Source organism: Onychomys torridus, chromosome 7 (genome assembly GCF_903995425.1).
Source record: "Onychomys torridus chromosome 7, mOncTor1.1, whole genome shotgun sequence".
Classification (NCBI taxonomy): domain Eukaryota; kingdom Metazoa; phylum Chordata; class Mammalia; order Rodentia; family Cricetidae; genus Onychomys; species Onychomys torridus.
The window spans coordinates 106736520-106756915 of record NC_050449.1 but is presented as its reverse complement, the minus strand read 5'-3'; the positions used below and the strand labels follow the sequence as shown (position 1 = coordinate 106756915).

General features: G+C 48.6%; 1 protein-coding gene across 1 annotated transcript in view; it reads left to right on the top strand.

Moving 5' to 3' along the window:
• Trim71 (tripartite motif containing 71) overlaps window positions 1-20396 on the top strand; it is a 53084-nt gene that overhangs the window by 26286 nt on the left and 6402 nt on the right. The window contains exon 2 of the mRNA XM_036194231.1: window positions 12300-12467. Coding sequence (XP_036050124.1) covers window positions 12300-12467 — 168 coding nt within the window. The remainder of the gene's footprint in view (window positions 1-12299; window positions 12468-20396) is intronic.

The window sequence follows — 20396 nt, the reverse complement described above, 5'->3', positions numbered from 1 at the left end:
GGAGACACTGCCCTTAGTTGACAGTTCTAGGGTGTCAAAACACAGGGACCGGAGGTGAATGCAGACAGGAGAGAGTGTTGCTGGCACTGTCCAGTCTTGGTGTTCACTTCCCTGCTGGTCTGAGAGTGTGCCCGGAACTCTTTGTTAGTGAGGAGGTGGGAACAAAGGCACTGCTGGACCAGCTGCCATCTTGTACCCAGTTATTGCATTAAGATCTCCTGCTCTGTACTATAAATTGATCATTTATTCCCCCGGGGGGTGGGGTGTGGGGGGAGTGGGGGTGGGGGGGGCTTTTTGATTCTAGGGGTAGAATAGTGTGGCCTGGGTTGGAGCATCTGGGCAGCAACTCTTGGAAAAAGACACTTGTCTCTGGCCAGCATTTCTGCTGCCGGGTTTTCCCCTGAGGGGTTGTGGAGAAATCTGAGATATTGGGAGCAGTATTGCAAGGAGGTAAGAATGCAGCATGATAAGAGAGGAGCCAGCCCCAGACTTGGGAATGGGACAAGGCATGACAGCATCTGGCCAGAGATCTCACCCTACCAAGCTCTCTGGAGATATGCCATTCATGACAGGCCTGTTTGTAACATAATGGGGAGCCACTGGGTTGTCAGGCTTCAACAAAGAAGGAGTCACTGATATAGCAATGGTGGACTGCAGGAGCCCAACTGGATAGATGGTCTGGAGAGGAGTCACGTTACAGCCTGCTGAGGTAGAGAAGCCTACTGGTTTCCACACTAATCTGGAACCACGTGTGCCCATTCCTCCATAAAACAATGGGAATGAAAGGGGTCATCCCACAGAGTAGTTGGTGACAAGGACAAGGCACTGCAGGCCTCAGCCTTGCTACACCAGCTGTACTCGGCAGACAGACCGTCTATCTGCCTGCCTGCCTGCTGTTAAATGTAAACTCCTCCTGGCTCTGATAAAGCTTGGTGGGGTAAACAGTGCCCCTACCCTTATTAAAAGTTTCTGTATGTGTTTTACGGGAAAATACAGAAACTCAGTAGTCCAACATGGTGGATGATTGATTAATTGTTCCAGCTCTTAGGGGTTGATAAAAAGAAGTGACTTTCCCATGCTTTACTTAGGATCACATGGGCCACTCATAGTCTGAGGTTTCCCCTTGGTGTTGAACATCTGGTGTTACTATTTTGGGTTTATTTTGTGTGTATTTCTGCCTGCATGTACATATGGGCACCGCATGTACACCTGGAGTCAGTCCCTAGAGGTCAGAAGAGGGCAGTGGATCCTCTTGAACTACAGTTATGAAAAATTGTGAGCCATTACATGGGTGCTGGGAACCGAACCCAGGTCCTCTGTAAGAGCAACAAATGCTCTTAACCACTGTGTCCTGTGTGTGTGAGAGAGACAGAGACTGAGAGACTGAGATTGGTGAGATAGGGTCATACTGTGTAATGTAACCCTGGCTTGGCTGTCCTTGAAGTTACTATATAGACTAGGCTGCCCCCATCCCACAGAAGTCCACTACCTCCCTCTGCTTCCTGAGTGTGCCTCCCGCCAGGCCTGTGATTCCGGCTATTAGGACTAGCTAGACAGGAGGCTGGAAGTCCAGGCCAACAGCCTGGGTAACTTACTGAGACTCGGCATCAAAAGTATAACATGGGTGTTAGTGAGCACAACCAAGGCTCTGGGTTCAAAGCCCCTCCCCCCTTCCTTCAGCTCTCAGGTCGCATCCCTGGAGGATATTGCACCATCAGTGGTGGACTGCTTGCCTAGTGTGTTCTCTTGGCAGGCCTGGGTTCAAGTCTTTGAGCAATACCTAAGCTATGTGAAGAGGAAGTGTTGGTGAGGGCCTTTGCCTGCCTCAGTTTACTACACTTTACTAACCTGGGAAGCTGTGCTTGGCACTCAGGCATTGGGAATTGTGGCTTTGCCTCTGGACGCTTTTGCTGTCTGCCCCACTAAGCTGGGGTGGGGGTGGAGTTATCGGAGCTAGGAAGAAGCCTCGAGTGTCCTCATCCCCCGAGCCTCTGAGGTGGCAGACAAGGACATTGGCCAGAGATGGCTCTGGAGGGCTCCGCCCCAGCCAACGCCCCGTTGTGGTCTGTAACAAGTAAATGGTTTTCTTAGCGTTTGGTGGGAACTTCATCCAGAGTCTCCTGCCCTCCTGTTGCTGGCAAGGCTGCGCCATTCCACAGATGGGCAGCCTGGCTGGAAGGTGTGAGGCACGGCACTCACATACCTGCCGGTGCTTCTTCAGATGCCCACCCATGCTGAGTTTCCTGGACGGTACCACTTGACAGCTGTGGGCAAGCAGATGGCAAGGCCCGCCCACATTCAAGGGGAGGAGAGAACTGGAAAGCCTGAACATTCACTGAACTTAGAGTTCCCTAACACGGCTGACACTTGTTTGTTTGTTTGTTTGTTTGTTGAGGTGGTTTCTCTGTAGCTTTGGAGCCTATCCTGGAACTTGCTCTGTAGACAGTCTGGCCTTGAACTCACAGAGATCTCTCTGTCTCTGGGATTAAAGGCCTGTGCCTCCCCCACCTGGCTCCCGCCTACATTTTCACTCATGCTTCCTAGAGGGCTAGTTGTGATGCCATTTTCTTTCAGGTTCAGCCACTGGTCTTTCTCTTGGCTTTTGTTGTTTGTAGGGGTCATGTGTGCATTTCAGTCACACATAGAGCCCCCATCATTCTGGACGCTCCCCATCAAATTGTTGATATAGGTTAAGGGGACATTGACTCTTTTCTGTCACAATTTTACTTTGGTATGATCCCAGTCCATTCTGCTAAACTGAATCATTGTGTACCGAAAACCATTATTTCCTTCATTCTGTTCCTCAAGTATTTATTGAGTGTGGAGCTACCAGATGGTTTCTGGGGCTACAGTTCCACAATGAACAAAACACAGCCATGTTTAAATTCTAGGGCGCAAACAACACACACACACACACACACACACACACACACACACACACACACACACACGAGTGAAGGGTGCTAAGAGAACTATGGGGCAAGGTGGCACACATCTGTCTCCCAGCTAATGATGCCTCTGCAGGATGATTACTTGAGTTAAAGGCCAGCCTGGACAACCCAGAGAGACCTCTTCACAAAGTTTGAGGAAGTGTTTTGATGGGAGCCAGGCAGCCTTGTAAACAGCTGCTGGGTGTGACCCTCAAGCAGACTAACCCTGAGGATTTAAGCAGGTGGTCACAGTGTATACAGTGTAAGGGAGAGAATCCCAAAGGCAGTGGGGTAGGTAGCCTAGGTCTTAGACTTTTTAAAGGGTTCTGTCCTCTGTGGGGAGAGATTGCGGGGGGGGGGGGGGGGGGGTCCTGCCTTTTGATGTTCTGGGACAGTCTCCGCCCCCTCCATCTCGGCTTGCACATGTGACTGAAGTCTGACACACACACACACACACACACACACACACACACACACACACACGCCCGAGTCTGCTGGCATAATCCCCCCTGGCCCAGGACTTGCTGGGTTTCTCCCTTACTGGTGGTTTGCTGGACTGTGACCAGGCATGCATGTGGCCAGGACGGAGCACGGCCCAGCGAGGAAACTCGCAGTGTTAGAATCTGCTGTCAGGAAGAGCCGGCCGCTGCGTGGTTCCTCGGTGGAGATGGGCAGCTGCTGGCCTGCACAGGAAGTCGGGCCGGGCCACAGCAGCGTCAGGGTGTCATTCAGCACACCTCTTCTAGTTACAGCTCCTGGGATCTTTCAGCCTTCTTTCCAGCAGGGAATGGTGGCTGAAAGGTCTTGTGGGTACCTCCTTTCCCAGACAAAGTCTCCTGTAGCCCAGGCTGGCCTGGAGTCAGCTTGTAAACCTCTGATCCTCCAGCCTTCCCTTTCTGTGTGTTGGGATTACAGGCATGTGCCACCACATCTAGTTGATTGTGGTACTGGGGGACAGTCGAACAGAGCCCTCCCTGGCTTTGTGTGTGTACCAGTGGGCTGCACCTCTGGCCTTGGGGGGGGGGGGTTCTTGGTTCCCACTCCTGGTCTGCCTGACACAGTCAGGCTTGCCAGTTCTTACAAGTGGGGCACAAGCTCTCTTCCAATTGAGTTAACACTCCCAGCCTCAGAGGTGTGTGTGTGTGTGTGTGTGTGTGTGTGTGTGTGTGTGTGTGTGTGTGTGTGTGTGTGTATGTATGGGTATGGTCCAGGCTGGCCTTAATTCCCTTTGTAGCTGAGGATGACCTTGAATGTTTGGTCCTCCCTGCTCTCACTTCTCAAGTGCTGGGATTACATGCATCACCTGTTTCCTATGGTGCTGGGGATTGAACCCAGGGCTTCTTGTATGCTAGTCACTCACGTGCTGTCAGCTGAGCTGCATCTCCAGCCCTGTCTTTGTGCCTTCTACCTTGCCTTTCCTCTCTAACATTCATCAGTACAGGACCAAATGTGGGGGTCCAGGAACCCCCAGAAACCTATCAAAGTCATCATGCTTAGTTTTTTTTTTTTTTCTTCCGACGCCTTAGATTATGGAACTGATCCATCTAGTTCTACTATACTAGCTGAGCTTTTGTTTTGTTTGTTCTTGGAGACAGGATTTCTCTTGTGTAAGTAGCCCTGGCTGTCTTGGAACTTCCTCTATAGACCAGGCTGGCTTCTAACTTGAGAGATCATCCCCCAGCTTCTTCCTGAGTGTACCACCACTGCCCAGCTCTACTTCAGCTTTTTACCCCAGCCCAGAAGACTTGACTTTTCGTTTTTTCTCTTTCCTCCCTTCCTGTCTTTCCCTCCCCTTCTCCTCCCTCCTGAGGTGATCTGATGGTATCAGGGAAAGTGGAGAGGGGAGAGAGGCTCTGTCACCACCTCTGTGACTGAGCAGGGGGTCCTCAAGTGGCTCTTCATCTGAACATTATATACACAGACCTGTGGTCCATCACTGAGAAGGGTATTCACCTGAGACGACATTCATTCTTTATTTTCCTAATAAAGGAAAAACAAGCCAATAAAGGTGTAAAAACAGTAATTCCAACACTTGGGAAGTTGAGGCAGGAGGGTCACTACAAGTTTAAGGCCAGCCTGGGTATCTGTGGTGAGTTGCAGGCCAGCCAGGGTAGAATGAGGTGGTGCCAGGAACTAAGAATTTTGAAGACCCAGCTTCCCTGCTGGTGTCCCTGGGTGTGTTGATGTCACTTTCTGGGGTAGATGAGAAGGTGGGCGCTGCCAGTGTGGTTGGCTTCTGGTTGTATTTTTGTTGCATGTGATAGTGTCTCATGCTGTAGGACAGGATGGCCTTGAGACTGACTTGTAGCTGAGGTTGACAAACCCAACAACAATCCTCCTGCCTTAGTGTTCTGAGTGGTCCGGTTCCAGACGGGAGTCCCCACCACGCTCACCTTGGCTTCTACCCGTGTTCTTCTTGAGTTTGGGGTGTGTCTTGGTCCTGTTCACTGGGGCATTGTTCCGGCATTAACGGAGCTGAGAGGCTACACGGAGTTTGCTCCTGAAACAGTCCCTTCACAATTAACACGTAGTTCTGTGAACACCTGGGTTTCCTAACACTGCCAGTGGATGAACCTGGACCTGGGAACTGGGGCCTCTCAGGGAAGGCCAGGGTTGGACCCTTATTCCCCCAGCATCCCGATCCGCTAACACCAGCCAGAGGCCGCTGAGAAAGGAAGAGCCAGGATGTGGAACTCAGTGGAAAGAGATGGTTGGTTCTGTCATATTTGACCACAGGAAGCCTGGGTTTCTGAATATAAAATTTGTGTTATTAGCGCTCTTCCCCCCCTTCTCTGTTCCTGGGGTGTGTGTGTGTGCAGGTGCCCTGGGAAGTCAGAGTCATTGGAAATGGAATTACAGGATTTGAGTTCCCTGTTGAACTCTACAAGAGCAATACTGACTCTTAACCGATAAAAGCCGCCTGGCTGGCTTCTTTAAAAAAACAAACAAACAAACAAAAAAACCAAAACAAAATCTAATTGCATTTGCATGCATGTGTGGTAACTCGGTAAGTTTTGTCCCAAGCCTTGTTAATAACAGTCAGATGCGTGCCAGGCAGGCGGCAGCTGGGACACTAATGATGTCATAGGCTTTGTGCGACCTCCCTGGCCAAGGTTGCTGGAAATCTGACTGGGGACTCTTATTTAAAAAAAAAAAAAATTCCAATATTCATTCATTCATTCATAACTAGAGCTGAGGACTGAACCCAGGGCCTTACGCTCAAGCGCTGCTCCACTGAGCCAAGTCCCCAGCCCCCCTCCCCTTTTAATTTTCCTCCCAAGCCTCCAGGGAGTTGGTCCTTGCCTGCCTTGGGTGAGATAGAACTTAAGATAGTATTTAAAGTGAGGGCAAAGGAGGAGTGATAGGTAATGGAAGGGACGGCAACCGGGACAACCGTTAGAAGTCGATGATGTCGGGCCACCAGAGCGAACCCTTTTATGGATTCCTTATTTAGAGTGCCACAGAGGAGTCTGGTTCTGAGTGTCGCCCCATCATGTTGTTGGATGTGTTAGGGTGTAAGTATACAGTGAGAGTTTTATTAACTTAATAAAGAGTTACTGATTTTTTAAAATTCGTTTATTTGTTTAGATGTGTGAGTAGAGTATTTTGCTTGCATGTATGTCCGCACACCACGTGCTGCCCAGTGCCTGCTGAGGTCAGAAGAGGGCATTGGGTCCCCTGGAGCTGGTGTTAGGGATGGTTGCCAGCTCAAGTTTGCTGCTGGGACCAAAAGTGTCCAGGCTGAAACAGTTTTTATTTTTGAGCGATGTTTCATGTAGCCCAGGCTGGCCTGGAACTTGGATCATCATGTCTCTACTGAAGTCAGAGACGGCGGTAAGCAGCCCATATCTGCGGGGGCATCTCACCAACCCCGTTTGTATTTATAAAACATTCAACAGTGTTATTTATGTAAGTCAATTTGTGGGGTTGGGACTGATGGCAGGTCCCAGAACCTCTGGATTTGGTGCTAGCCTAATCCACATAACGAATTCCAGGAGTACATAGAGGGACTCTGTCTCAGCCTATCCCCACCTGAGAAATAAACACATTTGCTGGGTCTATTGGAAGAGCAGTACAGACTTAACCACTGAGCCATCTATCTCTTTTATCTTGTTGTTGGGGTTTTTTGTTTGTTTTTTCCTCCCCGAGACAGGGTTTCTCTGTGTAGCTTTGCGCCTTTCCTGGTACTCGCTTTGGAGACCAGGCTGGCCTCAAACTCACAAAGATCTGCCTGGCTCTGCCTCCCGAATGCTGGGATTAAAGGTGTGTGCCACCACCGCCCAGCTTTGTTGTTGGTTTTTAAAAACTTCAAGTTTAAAAGTCTTATTACCAGATTCTGATTACATTAGCTATAATTTATTCATATAACACACTACAACTCTTCATCAATGAAGGAGTGTTCCAGAGCATTCTAGAAGAATTAGTAAGTGAAGACCCAGGCACTGGTATTTGCCACTAAAACCCCAGCACTTTCCAGACAGAAATGGGCGATGATGATGCAGGTTTCAGGCTAGCCTGGGCTACATACAGTGGAGACTGTTTCAACCACGAAACCATGCTAAATATTTCTGATCCATGTTGGGGGAGTTGGACAGCAGGAGGGAGCTTACCTTGCGTGTGTAAGGCCCTGGATTCCATTCCTAGCAATGTGCCAAAACATTCTAATGTACTTAGAATGCAGGATACTTTCAGTTGTCATTAGAAATCAAGCAGAGACTGGAGGGGTTTTTGTTTGTTTTGTTTGTTTGAAAAGTTGGTCCTAGCCAGGTAGTGGTAGTGTATGCCTTTAATCCCAGCTCTTGGGAGGGTCAAGGCCAGCGTGGTCTACAGAATGAGTTCCAGGACAGCCCAGGGCTCCGCAGAGAAACCCTGTCTCAATGACGGGCACAGTGAGCTTTAATAGGGGAGATTTGGGGGCCAGAGAATGCTTGTTGAGGGAAGTGGAGGACTTTGGCAACCCCAGCACCGGGGAGGTATCTGTCTGGGCTACATGAAAACTCTGTCTCGATAAATAACAAATAGACCTGGCTGACTGGAGGGATAGCTCAGCCTTTATGGGTCCTGGCTGTTCTTCCAGATAGTCAGACCCCCTCTCCTGGCCTCTGAGGGCATTGCATGCAAAACACCCATACACATAAAATAAAAATAAGAAAAAAACCCCAATCAACCTTAGGGCTTGTGGTATTAGCTTATTGGTGGTGTTGAGCAAATGCTACATTTATTTATTTATTTATTTATTTTTGCCCCTGGCCCGCCCACCCCCCCCCCCCCCCCCCCCCCGACAGGCTTTCTCTGTGTAGCTTTGCGCCTGTCCTGGAACTCACTTGGTAGCCCAGGCTGGCCTCGAACTCACAAAGATCCACCTGGCTCTGCCTCCCGAGTGCTGGGATTAAAGGCATGCGCTACCGCCGCCCGGCTTTTTTTTTTTTTTTTTTTTTTTTAAGTTATTTTGGAGACAGGGTCTCTAGTCCGGGCTGCCCTGGAACATGCTATGTGAGATTCTCCTGCCTCTCTCTCAAGTGCTGGGACTAAAAGCATGGGCCACCACACCCCGCCATGGTACCTGCAGTTTAAAAGAAGTTGGTGAATTGCTCTTCTCTTTGTGTCAGAGACGTGTTTGTGGGTTTCGGGGCTTCCTCCGCCTCCCCAGGCCTCCCGCGCCAGCGAGCTTGCCTGCTCTTTGGCTTTGAGAGTTCTGGCTTCCCCTCTAGCTTTTCTTTTTTGTTTGTCGTGTGTGCACCCCTGCAGAAGACAGCTTGCCAGAGTCGGTGGATCCCTGAGCTCTTAAACTCCACTTGCCGGGAAGTAAGCACCTTTATCTGAGCCACCTCACCAGCCCGCAGTAAAGCTTGGTTTTCATGGTCCTCAGATGGTTTTCATGGTTCCGAGCTAGGCTTAAGATTTTTCAAGTGAGTCTCTGTTGTCTGTGTGCGGCCAAGGATTGGGCTTCTGGCTTTTCTCTGTGAGAAGGTCATTTTAAGGAATACCTTACTTTACTTTTAAGTAAATAAAACGATAAACAGTGGTTGGTATTGTACTTCAGCTAAGGCATTTTGACACACTTGAAACCACATGGTGGTTGAGGCCGCCCTTCTTCTTTCTCACTGATGTGGGTCGCTGTGGTTAGAACCATTGCCCAGGTTTCCCCAACATGTCCCTGGGTGTGTGTGTCCCAGCTGGTGCTGGATGGAGGGCTGGAAAAAAAAGAGCTAAGCACACACCGTGTCTTGTTCAACAGAACGCTTTCTTTCAGTGCGTACTCAGGCCAGCCTCCCCTCCTTGTGTTGTTATTTATTTATTTTTTTCTTTGGCCTCCCCCATGCCCCTGTTCTTTCCTGCTGGGCCTGCATTCCTAGGTCTTTGTCTCTGCTTGGTATTTTAGAAATTTTGGGAGAGGAAGGCCGGGAGGGGTGGGACGTTCTAGAAGCTGGGGGCAGGGAAGGGGGTGGTCACTTGGAGGGTCAGAGGTCAGGCCAGCTCCATTTAGCTAGAGCAGCCAGATTGTCGCCAGGCCTGAGGGGGCGTGTCCATGCATCTGCCAGGGTAGCCCCAAACAGGCGGCGCGTAGGCCCTGGAATTCTTGCCACCAGTGGACTCCATCCACCCCTGCCCTTCCTGCTCCCCAGTAGCGGCTGCCACTTTGGGGGCCACAGGCTCTTACCTAGCCTAATCTAGCCCTTGCTTTTTTTTTATTAAACATTGGCTCAAAGGATTTTTCCCCCCTGTTTATTTTTAAATTACATTATTTTAGAGGCAGACTGTGTTTAGAGCAGGATTTACTTGGTAGAGTCTGATTCCTCCACCATGTGTGGGTCCTGGGAACAGACTCAGGTTGTCAGGCAGCAGGCACTTTAACCTACCACGTCACTCCCCAGCCCCAAGTCTGCTCCCTCAATCATCCAGCTGTTGCAGAGAGAGAGAGTTTCCCGGTATTCTTCCTTACTCATTGTGTATCTGTAGTCCTAAAATTCTGCTTCCCCTGTCTTAGAAATGGTAGGTGAGTAAGCCTGGAATGCTCTCAAATGTTAACTCCAACTCATAACTTGCAGACTTAAAATACTGATTTTGTTTTATGGTTTCCCTCGATGCATCGTCTTTAAAATCGTAGTTTTGGTAGTTATAAGCGTGCTGGGCTGTTCTGGACCTGTGGATTCTATTAGCAGACATTTGGGTGCCACTGCTGCTTCTCCTCATTCTGGTTTGTCTGCCCCTGGGTCCTTGGACTTGCTCCCATCCACTTGTGACAGGATTCCGGGCCGTGTTTCATGTGGGACTGACTCCCTTGACTCATTGGAAGGGAAGCATTTGGACTCTCCCGCATCCATTCTCCCGACACCGCTGCCTGTCCTGACCAAGATTTCTCTTCTCTAGCGTCCTTCCAGGCCTCAGGGGATCTCCTGTGCCTGGCATCTTGTAAGCTCTGCTGTAGGGTTGACAAGCCTGAAGGCCTGGGAGTTTCCTAACACTTGGACAATTACAGCCGGGAGCCCAGTTTCTTATCTCAGCCCAGAATTACTTGAAAACCCTTTGCTTCCTGTTGTCCAGCCCCCAGACAAGCTGGTTCCTGGGATTTTGAAGGTTGGAAAGGGTCTCTCTCCTGAGGGACCTAGTCAGACCCCATTTGTTTCCCAGATTAGACGGAAGCTCGTCAGAGGAAGCTGCTGGGCAGGCGGTCCAGCCTTAGGAGCCTGAGGTGCTCCCCTCTGGTGGGGCAGAGCCCTGTAGACGGCCATTTGCTCTCACTCACATCTGGTGAAAGAAGGGTCCTTTGGTCAGCCCACCACATAACCGCCCCAGAGTTGCTTAAGAAGAAGGGAGAAGGGAAGACCGACCATCTATTTTCATTTAAAAGGCCCCTCTGGTGGGAGATTTTCACACCTCACTTTAGGAGGGGAGCGATCGCTTTATTCCCTTGGCGGCAGATGGAGGAGGGAGCTGAGGGAAGGAATGTAGCAGGATTGCCAGCCCAGTAGAATTGCTTTTTTTGCACCATATCGAAACTCGTGAGGGAATGCTCTGCATTATTCAGCCCACCTTCCTGTGGTTGGTCATTTAGAGTTCTCCGGGGAAGTTTTAGATTTAGCAGACCATTGCCGCCTAGTTTATCCTATCGTGTTGGTTAAAAAGTGATCAAAACCGGTCACAGTCACATCTCCTTGTGCAGATTCCACAAAAGATCTCTCCATTCCTCTGATACTAAAAAGAATATACAAATCTTTCTTCTGTCCTGGGGTGCAGGCACATATCACCCTCCCAAGCCCCTGTGTGGGTGACAGACTCATGGCACAGGAGGCAGCAGCCTCTCACTGTGGCTCTTTCTCCACTCCGGGGACCTCCACCTAAATTATCTTCTAGCCGCCCCTCTCCCCAGGGGCGGGGTTCCCTCCAGCCTTAAAAGCTGTTTCTCAGCTTTCCCTGGCTTCTGGGTAAAAAATTAGCTCCTGGCCTTTCCAGGATCCGAATAAGCTGTGATGTTTTGTCATGGGTGGGGTAGCCAGCCCTGTTGTTGGTGCTTGGCTTGGAGTGTCCCCGCTGTGTGGTCTGGAGCGCCACACCACCTCCTGTCTTCACGTGGAGATTTAAGTGTGTTGCTGCGTGTGGCAAAGAATGCAGCTTACGCATTGATTCCTTGTGTCGCGTGTCAGCTGCCCCCTCCCCCAGCTGCTCTTGAAATCAATCCAGCAGACATTTACCAAGAGAGGAGAGTGGCTGGTTTCCATGCAGAACCCTTTCTCCTGAGCCTCTCGCCTGCCAGCAGGTGAGAGGTGCCCAGTACTTCTCTTCCCCAGCACACGGGCTCTTAGGGACCCTCTGCACTGGCTGGCTGCCTCCTAGGTTCAACTACCTGGAGTAATTTGGCAGAGAGAAGAAAGCCAAGAGGCAGGCCAGTCTTACCGTTAGCTTTTGGCCTTAATTTTGAAAGCCTCACCAGGTAGCTTGCTGGAGTGTCCAGGAGACTGAGAAGTGCTGACCACCCTGGTCAGGGCTGAGAGGGATCTATACTGCACCTTGTGTCAGGTACAGGAGTGGCTACAGAAACCTCATTCAGACCACCAGTCCCAGACCAGAACTTTGTATTTCTAGATCATTCTGTTGAGATGCAGGGAACCTGCCCTCATGCCATCAGGGCTGCCCTATACAGTCTCCTGTGACTTAGCGGTCAGCTGTGATTCTACGCCACGCTGCAGCTGATGACACCTGGGTGGGGTTCCCCCCTGGTTTGGGGCATTGGGCATGAGGAACGGACAGTAGGCATCTAGCGTTTGCACCTGTGGCAGTCTTGTCTGCAATGTTTGGAGGGGGCTATTTTGGATCTAGAGTTAGGGCTGTGCTATCTCCTCTGTTCACACCTGTGTTTCTGGTCCCCAGGTCCTGCATCTTTACTGCGACACCTGCTCTGTTCCCATCTGCAGAGAGTGCACACTGGGCCGTCATGGGGGCCACAGCTTTGCCTACCTCCAGGATGCCCTCCAGGACTCCCGGGCACTCACCATCCAACTGCTGGCTGATGCCCAGCAAGGCCGCCAAGCTATCCAAGTGAGTTGTCTACTCAAGCCTTCCTTATTCCTTTTGGAGGGCAGATTGAACTATTGGTCCACGGACTAGAGAGCAGAAGGGGCTGGTGTAACACCCAGGCTACTGAGGGCTCTGGAGGGCTTCTAGAAGATGGCAGATGGATGCGTGGTCTGAGTTACTGGGTTGGGTTAGCTTTGCAGAGGTTTGTTCCAGCTTTTCCGAGTTTAGCAAGCATTGGTTCTCATTGGGACTGCACTGTGCCTGATGCTCTTTAGGCACAAGTATTTGATACACAGATTTACTTACCGAAAGCTGAGACCTGAACACGAGTTTTTGAGCTATCCCCAGCCCTTGTGATGTAAACACTTGTCCTTGAATCCCCATCATTCCTTTTATGATGGGGGGGGGGACGGACGTGCATGACATTTTGAGAATTGGCTTAGTTCTCTTACATTGTTAAGCAGTGGTGTATTGTCATAGTTGATTGATGTTGATTCTTTCTGCCTATTATTCTCCGTGACAAGCATTTAGGAAATTATGACATCTTTTCCACAAATAACAAGATAAGTTGAAAGACAAGAAATGTTGCAAAATTTCCAGCAGAACTTGTATAGGAAGCTCGTTCTTTACATTTTTGAAATATTTAGGCTAAATTTTTGTTTGTTTGTTTTTCGAGACAGGGTTTTACTGTGTAGCTTTGCACCTTTCCGGGAACTCACTTTGGAGACCAGGCTGGTCTCGAACTCACAGAGATCCGCCTGCCTTTGCCTCCCAAGTGCTGGGATTAAAGGCGTGCGGTGCTGCCGCCGCCGCCTCCTCCCAGCTAGGCTAAATTTTTTTAAAGCCATTTTTTGGGGGCAGGGTTTTGTTTTGCCTCATTCTTTCAAGTGCTGGATTACAGATGTGCGCTGTCAGCCCTGGCTGAGTTTGCAAGTCTTCCTGAATAAGTTTCTCAGCAGCAGAGTTAGAAGAGTCTTTCTGATTAATTAGATTTTCTCTTCCCCCCTCAAGCCTGCAAATACAGCTTTTAGAATCTATAGAATGACAGGTCCTGCCACCAGGATTGGTGCTTTTTAAAATCAGTTTGTTTTTTTATTTTATTTCACGTGTATATTTGTCTCTGTGTGCGGGGCCCTTGGAAGCCAGAAGGGGCCATCAGATTCCCCCCCTGGAATTGGGAGTTACAGATGGTTGGAAGTTGCCATACACGCACTGGGGACCACATCTGGGTTCTCTGCAAGAGTAGCTTGCTCTTACACAATGAGCCCCCTCTTTTTTTAAGATTTATTTATTTATTATGTATACAGAAGAGGGCACCAGATCTCTTTACAGATGGTTCTGAGCCACCATGTGGTTGCTGGGAATTGAACTCAGGACCTCTGGAAGAGCAGTCGGTGCTCTTAACCTCTAAGCTATCTCTCCAGCCCAAGCCCCCTCTTTTAAAAACCGCCTGTACAGCTGCGGGGCCTGGTGTCTCTTAACCTGAAACTCTAGAATTCCAGGCAAGCCTTGGCTACATGAGGCCACATCTCAAGACACAAAACAACAAAAGGCTTATGTAGTGCTCCTTCGTTGCTTCTTAAGTTATTGAATCTCCACAGTTCTGCTCTGTGGCCACATGTCTGTGTCTTCACATCCAGAGTGCCAATTGTCTTGTGTGCACATGCGCGCGCGCTGTTACAATTAGAATTCCCTAAGGACTGTTTTTCTCCGTCCCCTTGATACTACTGTGTCCCTGGCCACTGCCTCTGACCCAGGACTAAGAGCTGCATTGGGATGGGGGGACACAGTATATGACCTCTTACTGGGTCCAGCCCAATGCAGACACCCACCTACCACCTTGTTCTCTACCGAGCATGTCACATGATCACCTTCCTTCTGAGGTCTTTGTATAATCTTAAATATCCCCTTTCTGTCGGGCGGCGGTAGCGCACGCCTTTAATCCCAGCACTTGGGAGGCAGAGGCAGGTGGATCTCTGTGAGTTCGAGGCCAGCCTGGGCTACCAAGTGAGTTCCAGGAAAAGGCGCAAAGCTACACAGAGAAACCCTGTCCTGAAGTTGGATATCGGGCTGGAGAGGTGGCTCAGAGCTTAAGAGCACTGGCTACTCTTCCAGAGGTCCTGAGTTCAATCCCAGCAACCGCTCGGTGGCTCACAACATCTAATGAAATCTGATGTCCTCCTCTGGCCTGCAGGCATACATGCTGTATACATAATAAATAAATAAATCTTAAATATCTTTCTGCCCTTGGTGTTTCGTTTTTAAATCGAGACAGGGTCTTCCTGTTGATTGACCTGTTCTGGAACTTGATTTCTAGACTAGGCTGACTTTGAACTCAAGGAGATTCTCCTGCCTCTGCCCAAGTGCTAGGATTAAAGCTGGATGCCACCATATCTGGCCCTCCATTTTCTTCCCATAGAGACTGAGAACACCCAGGCAGGCCAATGGACGCCATAGAATTAAAGCTGTATGTTCTTTGTACTCTGTGGGCCACCCTGGAGAGAGAAGTGAGTTGTCAAGATTGGTTGTCGAGGCTACAGAGATGGCTCAGTGGTTAAACCATCCGTAACCCCAGTTCCAGGTATCCGACACCCCCTGTGGTAGTACACATAGGAAAACAGTCACACACGTACAATTAACTAAAAAGTTTAAGCTTTAAAAATTGGTTGTTGGCTTAAAGGGAGTGGTTATAACGGAGAAATCTCACATCTGTAGATGTCTGAGCTCTAGATGAAGAGAAAACAAGAGTGTCTTGCTCAACTGCCTAAGCACAAAACTCAAGCAGAGACCACAGTGTTAGTTGGTGGTCAGTGTCCAGTGTTGCGTGGTAGAGGAGCAGGGTGGCAGGTGGGTGCCTGCATTGGGTCAGGCCCAGGGAGAGGTCATACTGTGTGGTGTGCACCCCTGCCCCCTCATGCTGAGAGGTTCAGGCAATATGACAGGGCAGAGTCCCTGTCTCAGGGTGCATTTAATTTAAGCCACATGAGCATACGCCAAGAAGGCATTGGGAAAAGTAGCCATAGTACAATGGATTTTTGGCTTTTTGACTTACTATGCAGTCCAGGATGCCATAGAACCTTGTGTGCATCCTCGGGGCCAGGAGTATAGGTGTGTGCCTGGCCTTGTCTTTTGTTTTTTTCAGTGAGAAACGCTTCTTTATATTTGCACACTAAATGTGTGTGTATCCTCCAGGTCAGGCACTGATGCAGTAGAAGAGTCCACTCCCAGGACGCCAACAGATGTTTATTTATTAAGTGTTGAATGATTGAGGGTTCTTGCTGCTTACAGAGGACTTGGTTCCCACCACCTACATAGTTCCATGGGATCCAGCTCCATCTTCTGGTTCTCTGTAGGCACTACAAGAATGTGCTACACATAAATAAAGCCGCTCGATGGTTAAGAATACTAATGCCTATCAGGAATTTCAGATCCCAACACCTACATTGGACATCTCTTTGTAACTGTTTGATTTGACACCCCACTCTGTCCTTCACAGACATCTGTGTGCGTGCGCGCGCACACACACACACACACACACACACACACACACACACACACACACACCCCAGATATACATAAATAAGTAGATTTACCCGGAGATAACCTACCATTCCTAATATGAGAGAGGGAAGACATTCATCTTAAAATATTATATAGAATTGGACCCTTTATTAGTTCATTCATCTTTTTTTTTTTTTGAGCCCAGGGCCTTACATTTGCTAGGCAAGTGCTCTACCACTGAGCTAAATCCCCAACCCTCATATCTTTTTTTTAATGTCTTAATCTAAATACAGAAAAATTCCGTTCATCCTTACAAAAGAAGTTTACATTGGTGTCTGAGTGTTGCTGAGTTTTATAATTGGGTTTAGTAGGTCGCTCCTGATTGCTTGGGTGGGGGCTTTAATACCCACTTTACCATTGACTGGTCTTTGTCTTTACAGCACCTCCCCCCCCTTCCATCTTTTAAAATTCAGGGTCTTGTCAAGCAAAGCTTGTGATTGGCTAACACAGGCTTCTATCTGCCAAGCTGGCCTCAAACTCGGGATGCTCCTGCCTCTGCTTTGGAGTACCGGGATTAAAGGTGTGCTGAGGAACCAGGCCTCCCACTTGTTAGGAACATTCAATTACTCTATTGATTTACACTTTGAGACTTCTAGCTTTATTTAGGGGGGAAAAAGATTTTTCTGAGCAATTTCATCCCCTTTACCAAGACTGGTCTATTCTCTGCCTAGTGCGTCCCTGCCCCACCCCCACCTTGGAGGTGATAATCAAAGTGGAGAAAAATTGGACACTTGTTGCTCACTGTTAAGAGTCTCTGCCACAATCACTGATCATGTTTCTGTGATTTGAGTTGCTGCCAGGGCCTGGACTCACACAGCTGGGGTTCCATTCTGTTGTAAACCATGGCAAATGAAGCCTGGTTGGCCTTTTTCTTTGAGGGGCTTGAGGGTACCCCAATACCTCATTTCCCACCAGCCTTCCTTTCTGACACTTTCAGGTACTGTTGATGTGCTTAAATCTTTCTCCACAAGCATCTCCGTTTTTTATCTGATTAAATCACATCTTTGTCCATTGACTGCCAGGCAGAGCCCCTGAGTTCCACTGAACTGGCGGCCGCCTGAGACCCACAGTAAGTCCATAAATATTAGATAACCCTGTAAAGAGAACAAGCACGCACGTGCGCGCGCGCACACACACACACACACACACACACACACACACACACACACACACCCCATTCGGAGGGGGCTTACCAGTGCATGCATTGATGCGTTCAAAGCTTTTATGGCATTTCATTGCCTCATTGTGTTTATTTTGTCTCTTTTCCTGGAAGTGTAATGTTTCAGTCACACGTGGTTAGGTGCGTGCGTGCGTGTGCCTCACTCAGAGGACAAGGTGTAGGAGTCAGTTCTCTTCTTAAACCATGTGGGTCCCAGGAATTGAGCACAGGTTGTGAGGCTTGGTTGCACCTTTTGTCCATTGAACATAATTTTCTGTCTTTTTTAAGTGGGGGCTGGAGAGATGGCTCATCAATCAGTTAAGAGCACTGGCTGCTCTCCCCAGAGGACCTGGGTTCGATTCCTAGCACCCACATGGCATCTTTACAAACTGTAACTCCAGTCCCAGGGGATTTGACATCTTCACACAAACATGCAAAACACCAGTACACGTAAAATAAAAAATTATTTTTTAAAAAAGAACAAAACAGGGCATTTTTTAAAAGCCCTCTTTAAAAGTTTAAAATTTTAAATCATTAATATGCATATAGCTGTTTTGTCTGCAAAACTAACATATCAGGTGAGTCCATAAAAGCAGAAGGCGGCCCTGAATCCTGGAATTTGAGTCATATATGATTGTTCACTGATGTTTCATGTGGCGAGATGTTTGAAGAGTGTCCTGTGTCCTGTTTCGAGGTTCTCCTTGGCCAGTGTCACTAGTTCCTGTCTGTACCTTGGAAACAGTTTGATCCCAACCTACCTACCCACATGAAGCGGCTGCCACACGAGTTAGCTGGTACGCACATTTGACCTGTCATGGCCCCGTGGTCTCTTCTGCCAGGAGCTTAGCTCTGTTGCTATCTAACACATCTTCCCACCCCAGTCAGAATTGTCTGTAACTCCAGCTCCAGGCCCACTCCTGGCCTCTGGCCACTGCAAACACACGGTATACAGACATACATGCAGACAAACTCAGACGCAATTGAAATAAAACCACAGAGCACGTGCTTTGGAGCGGAGATCTAACTGCAAAGGCCGCCACCGGGTCCCTGTCTCCCTGTTATTTCCTGGCCACATTCCAGCGCCCTGCAGATCCAGTCGGTGCCTGCTGGAGTGTGCTCAGGACTGACCCCTTACACCTCCCCACAAAGTCCTTTTTTATCATCCTTAGGAATGCTGTGACCCTGACTTGAATGTTTTCCGATTGTTTGGGTGCCATAAAAGCTTTAAATCCCTTCTACCTGTGAAAGATAAAGATCTTCTGCTACAACTGGTAGGACACACAAATGAATAAAATCCCTCGAGAGGGCACACTTGTCCACCCATGTGAAAGAAATGTCATTGCTGCAGTATATTCCACTGGCCCTTGCTTGGCAGGAGAGTCAGTTTGTCCCTTAAGGTGACATTTGTGTAGTGTGTCGCATAGTTTCAAGTCAGTTTAACACAAGCTAGTCATTTAAGAAGAGGGAACCTCAACTGGCCTGCGTCCCAGCCTGACGTACATTTTCTGGTGATGACGGCTGTAAGAAGAAACAAACGCTCTTCCTTCCCCAGGTTCCTTCTCAGAATGGTTTTAATCAAAACCAAGACACAATTGCTGCATGTTTGAAAATCACTTTAAGATGATTGATGATTGATATGTGGATGGTATCTCCGTAACATAAAGTTATCTCATGACAGGAGTGTAAAATGCTATAGTTTCGGTACATTTTATTAGATAACTGTATGTGGGGAAATGCGGGAACAGGGAAGTTCATGTAAAGGTCAGAGAACTTTATGGAAGTCTTCTGTGACCACTTGGGTCCCAGGGTTCAAGAGCATGTTGTCCGCTTACAGCAAGCACCCAGGCTAACTTGTTGACCCCTCATTTGTGTATTTAGAGAATAGTTTGTCTTCCTTGAGTGTATTCTACTCCTCCTTCTTGTCCTCCTCATTCTTGTTCCAGGACAGTCAGGGCCAACAAATTCCTGGGGCTGGAGAGATGGCTCAGTGGTTAAGAGCACCGACCGCTCTTCCAGAGGTCCTGAGTTCAATTCCCAGCAACCACATGGTGGCTCACAACCACTTGTAATGAGATCCAATGCCCTCTTCTGGCCCGCAGGAATACATAATTAATAAATTAAAAAGAACAGAACAGAACAGATTCCTTTAAAAGATGGAATGGCTAGAGAGATGGCTTGGTGGTTAAGAGCACTTGTTGCAAGCTGGGCAGTGGCACACGCCTGTAATCCCAGCACCCAGGAGGCAGAGGCAGGCGGATCTCTGTCAGTTTGAGGCTAGCCTGGGCTACCAAGTGAGTTCCAGGAAAGGTGGAAAGCTATACAAGGAAACCCCGTCTTGAAAAACCAAAAAAAAATAAGAGTACTTGTTACTCTTGAAGAGGATCTGGGTTCAAGTCCTAGAAGCCATGTGGTGTTTCACAGGCATCTATAACTCCAGGTCTTCTGATTTGCCAGCATTAGGCACACACATGATTCATATACATACATGCAGGCAAAACACTCTACATGAAATAAATCTTAAAAAATAAAACCCCTTGTTTAAAAAAAAAATCAAGGCTTGCAGTGGTGGTGCACACCTTTGATCCCAGCACTATGGAGGCAGAGGCAGGTAGATCTCTGAGTTCAAGGCCAGCCTGTTCTACAGAGTGAGTAATAGAGAGACTGCATGGCACGCTGGACGCTCTGTAAGCACCCAATCCTCTCAGCCAGCTGTGACTAGCGCCTCATATAGTTTGGGGTTGACAGGCAGACATTTAAAAGCCAGTGAGTGTTGGAGGTGTGCCATGAAGTGTTAAGAGTATGTGGGTTCACACAGATCCATGGAGAGAAGACTCAGGCACCTTAAGAATGAATCTGGAGTGGTGGCCCAGAGGTTAAGAGCACTGGCCGTTCTTCTGGAGTTCCTGAGTTCAATTCCCAGCAACCACATGCTGGCTTACAACCATCTATAATGAGATCTGCCCTCTTCTTGCTTGCACACACACATACATACACACACACACACACACACACACACACACACACACACGTACATACATACATACATACATACATACATACATACATACATACATACATACGTATATAATTAATAAAAATATTTTTTAAGAAATGAACCTAGCCTTTCAAGGCTGCAAGGGGATCCAGTCTCACAGGACTAAAACACTTTCCCTTTGCCCAGGGCTGTGGTGTTATTGTGTTCCCTAAAATATTGTGCACCCTAATATGGG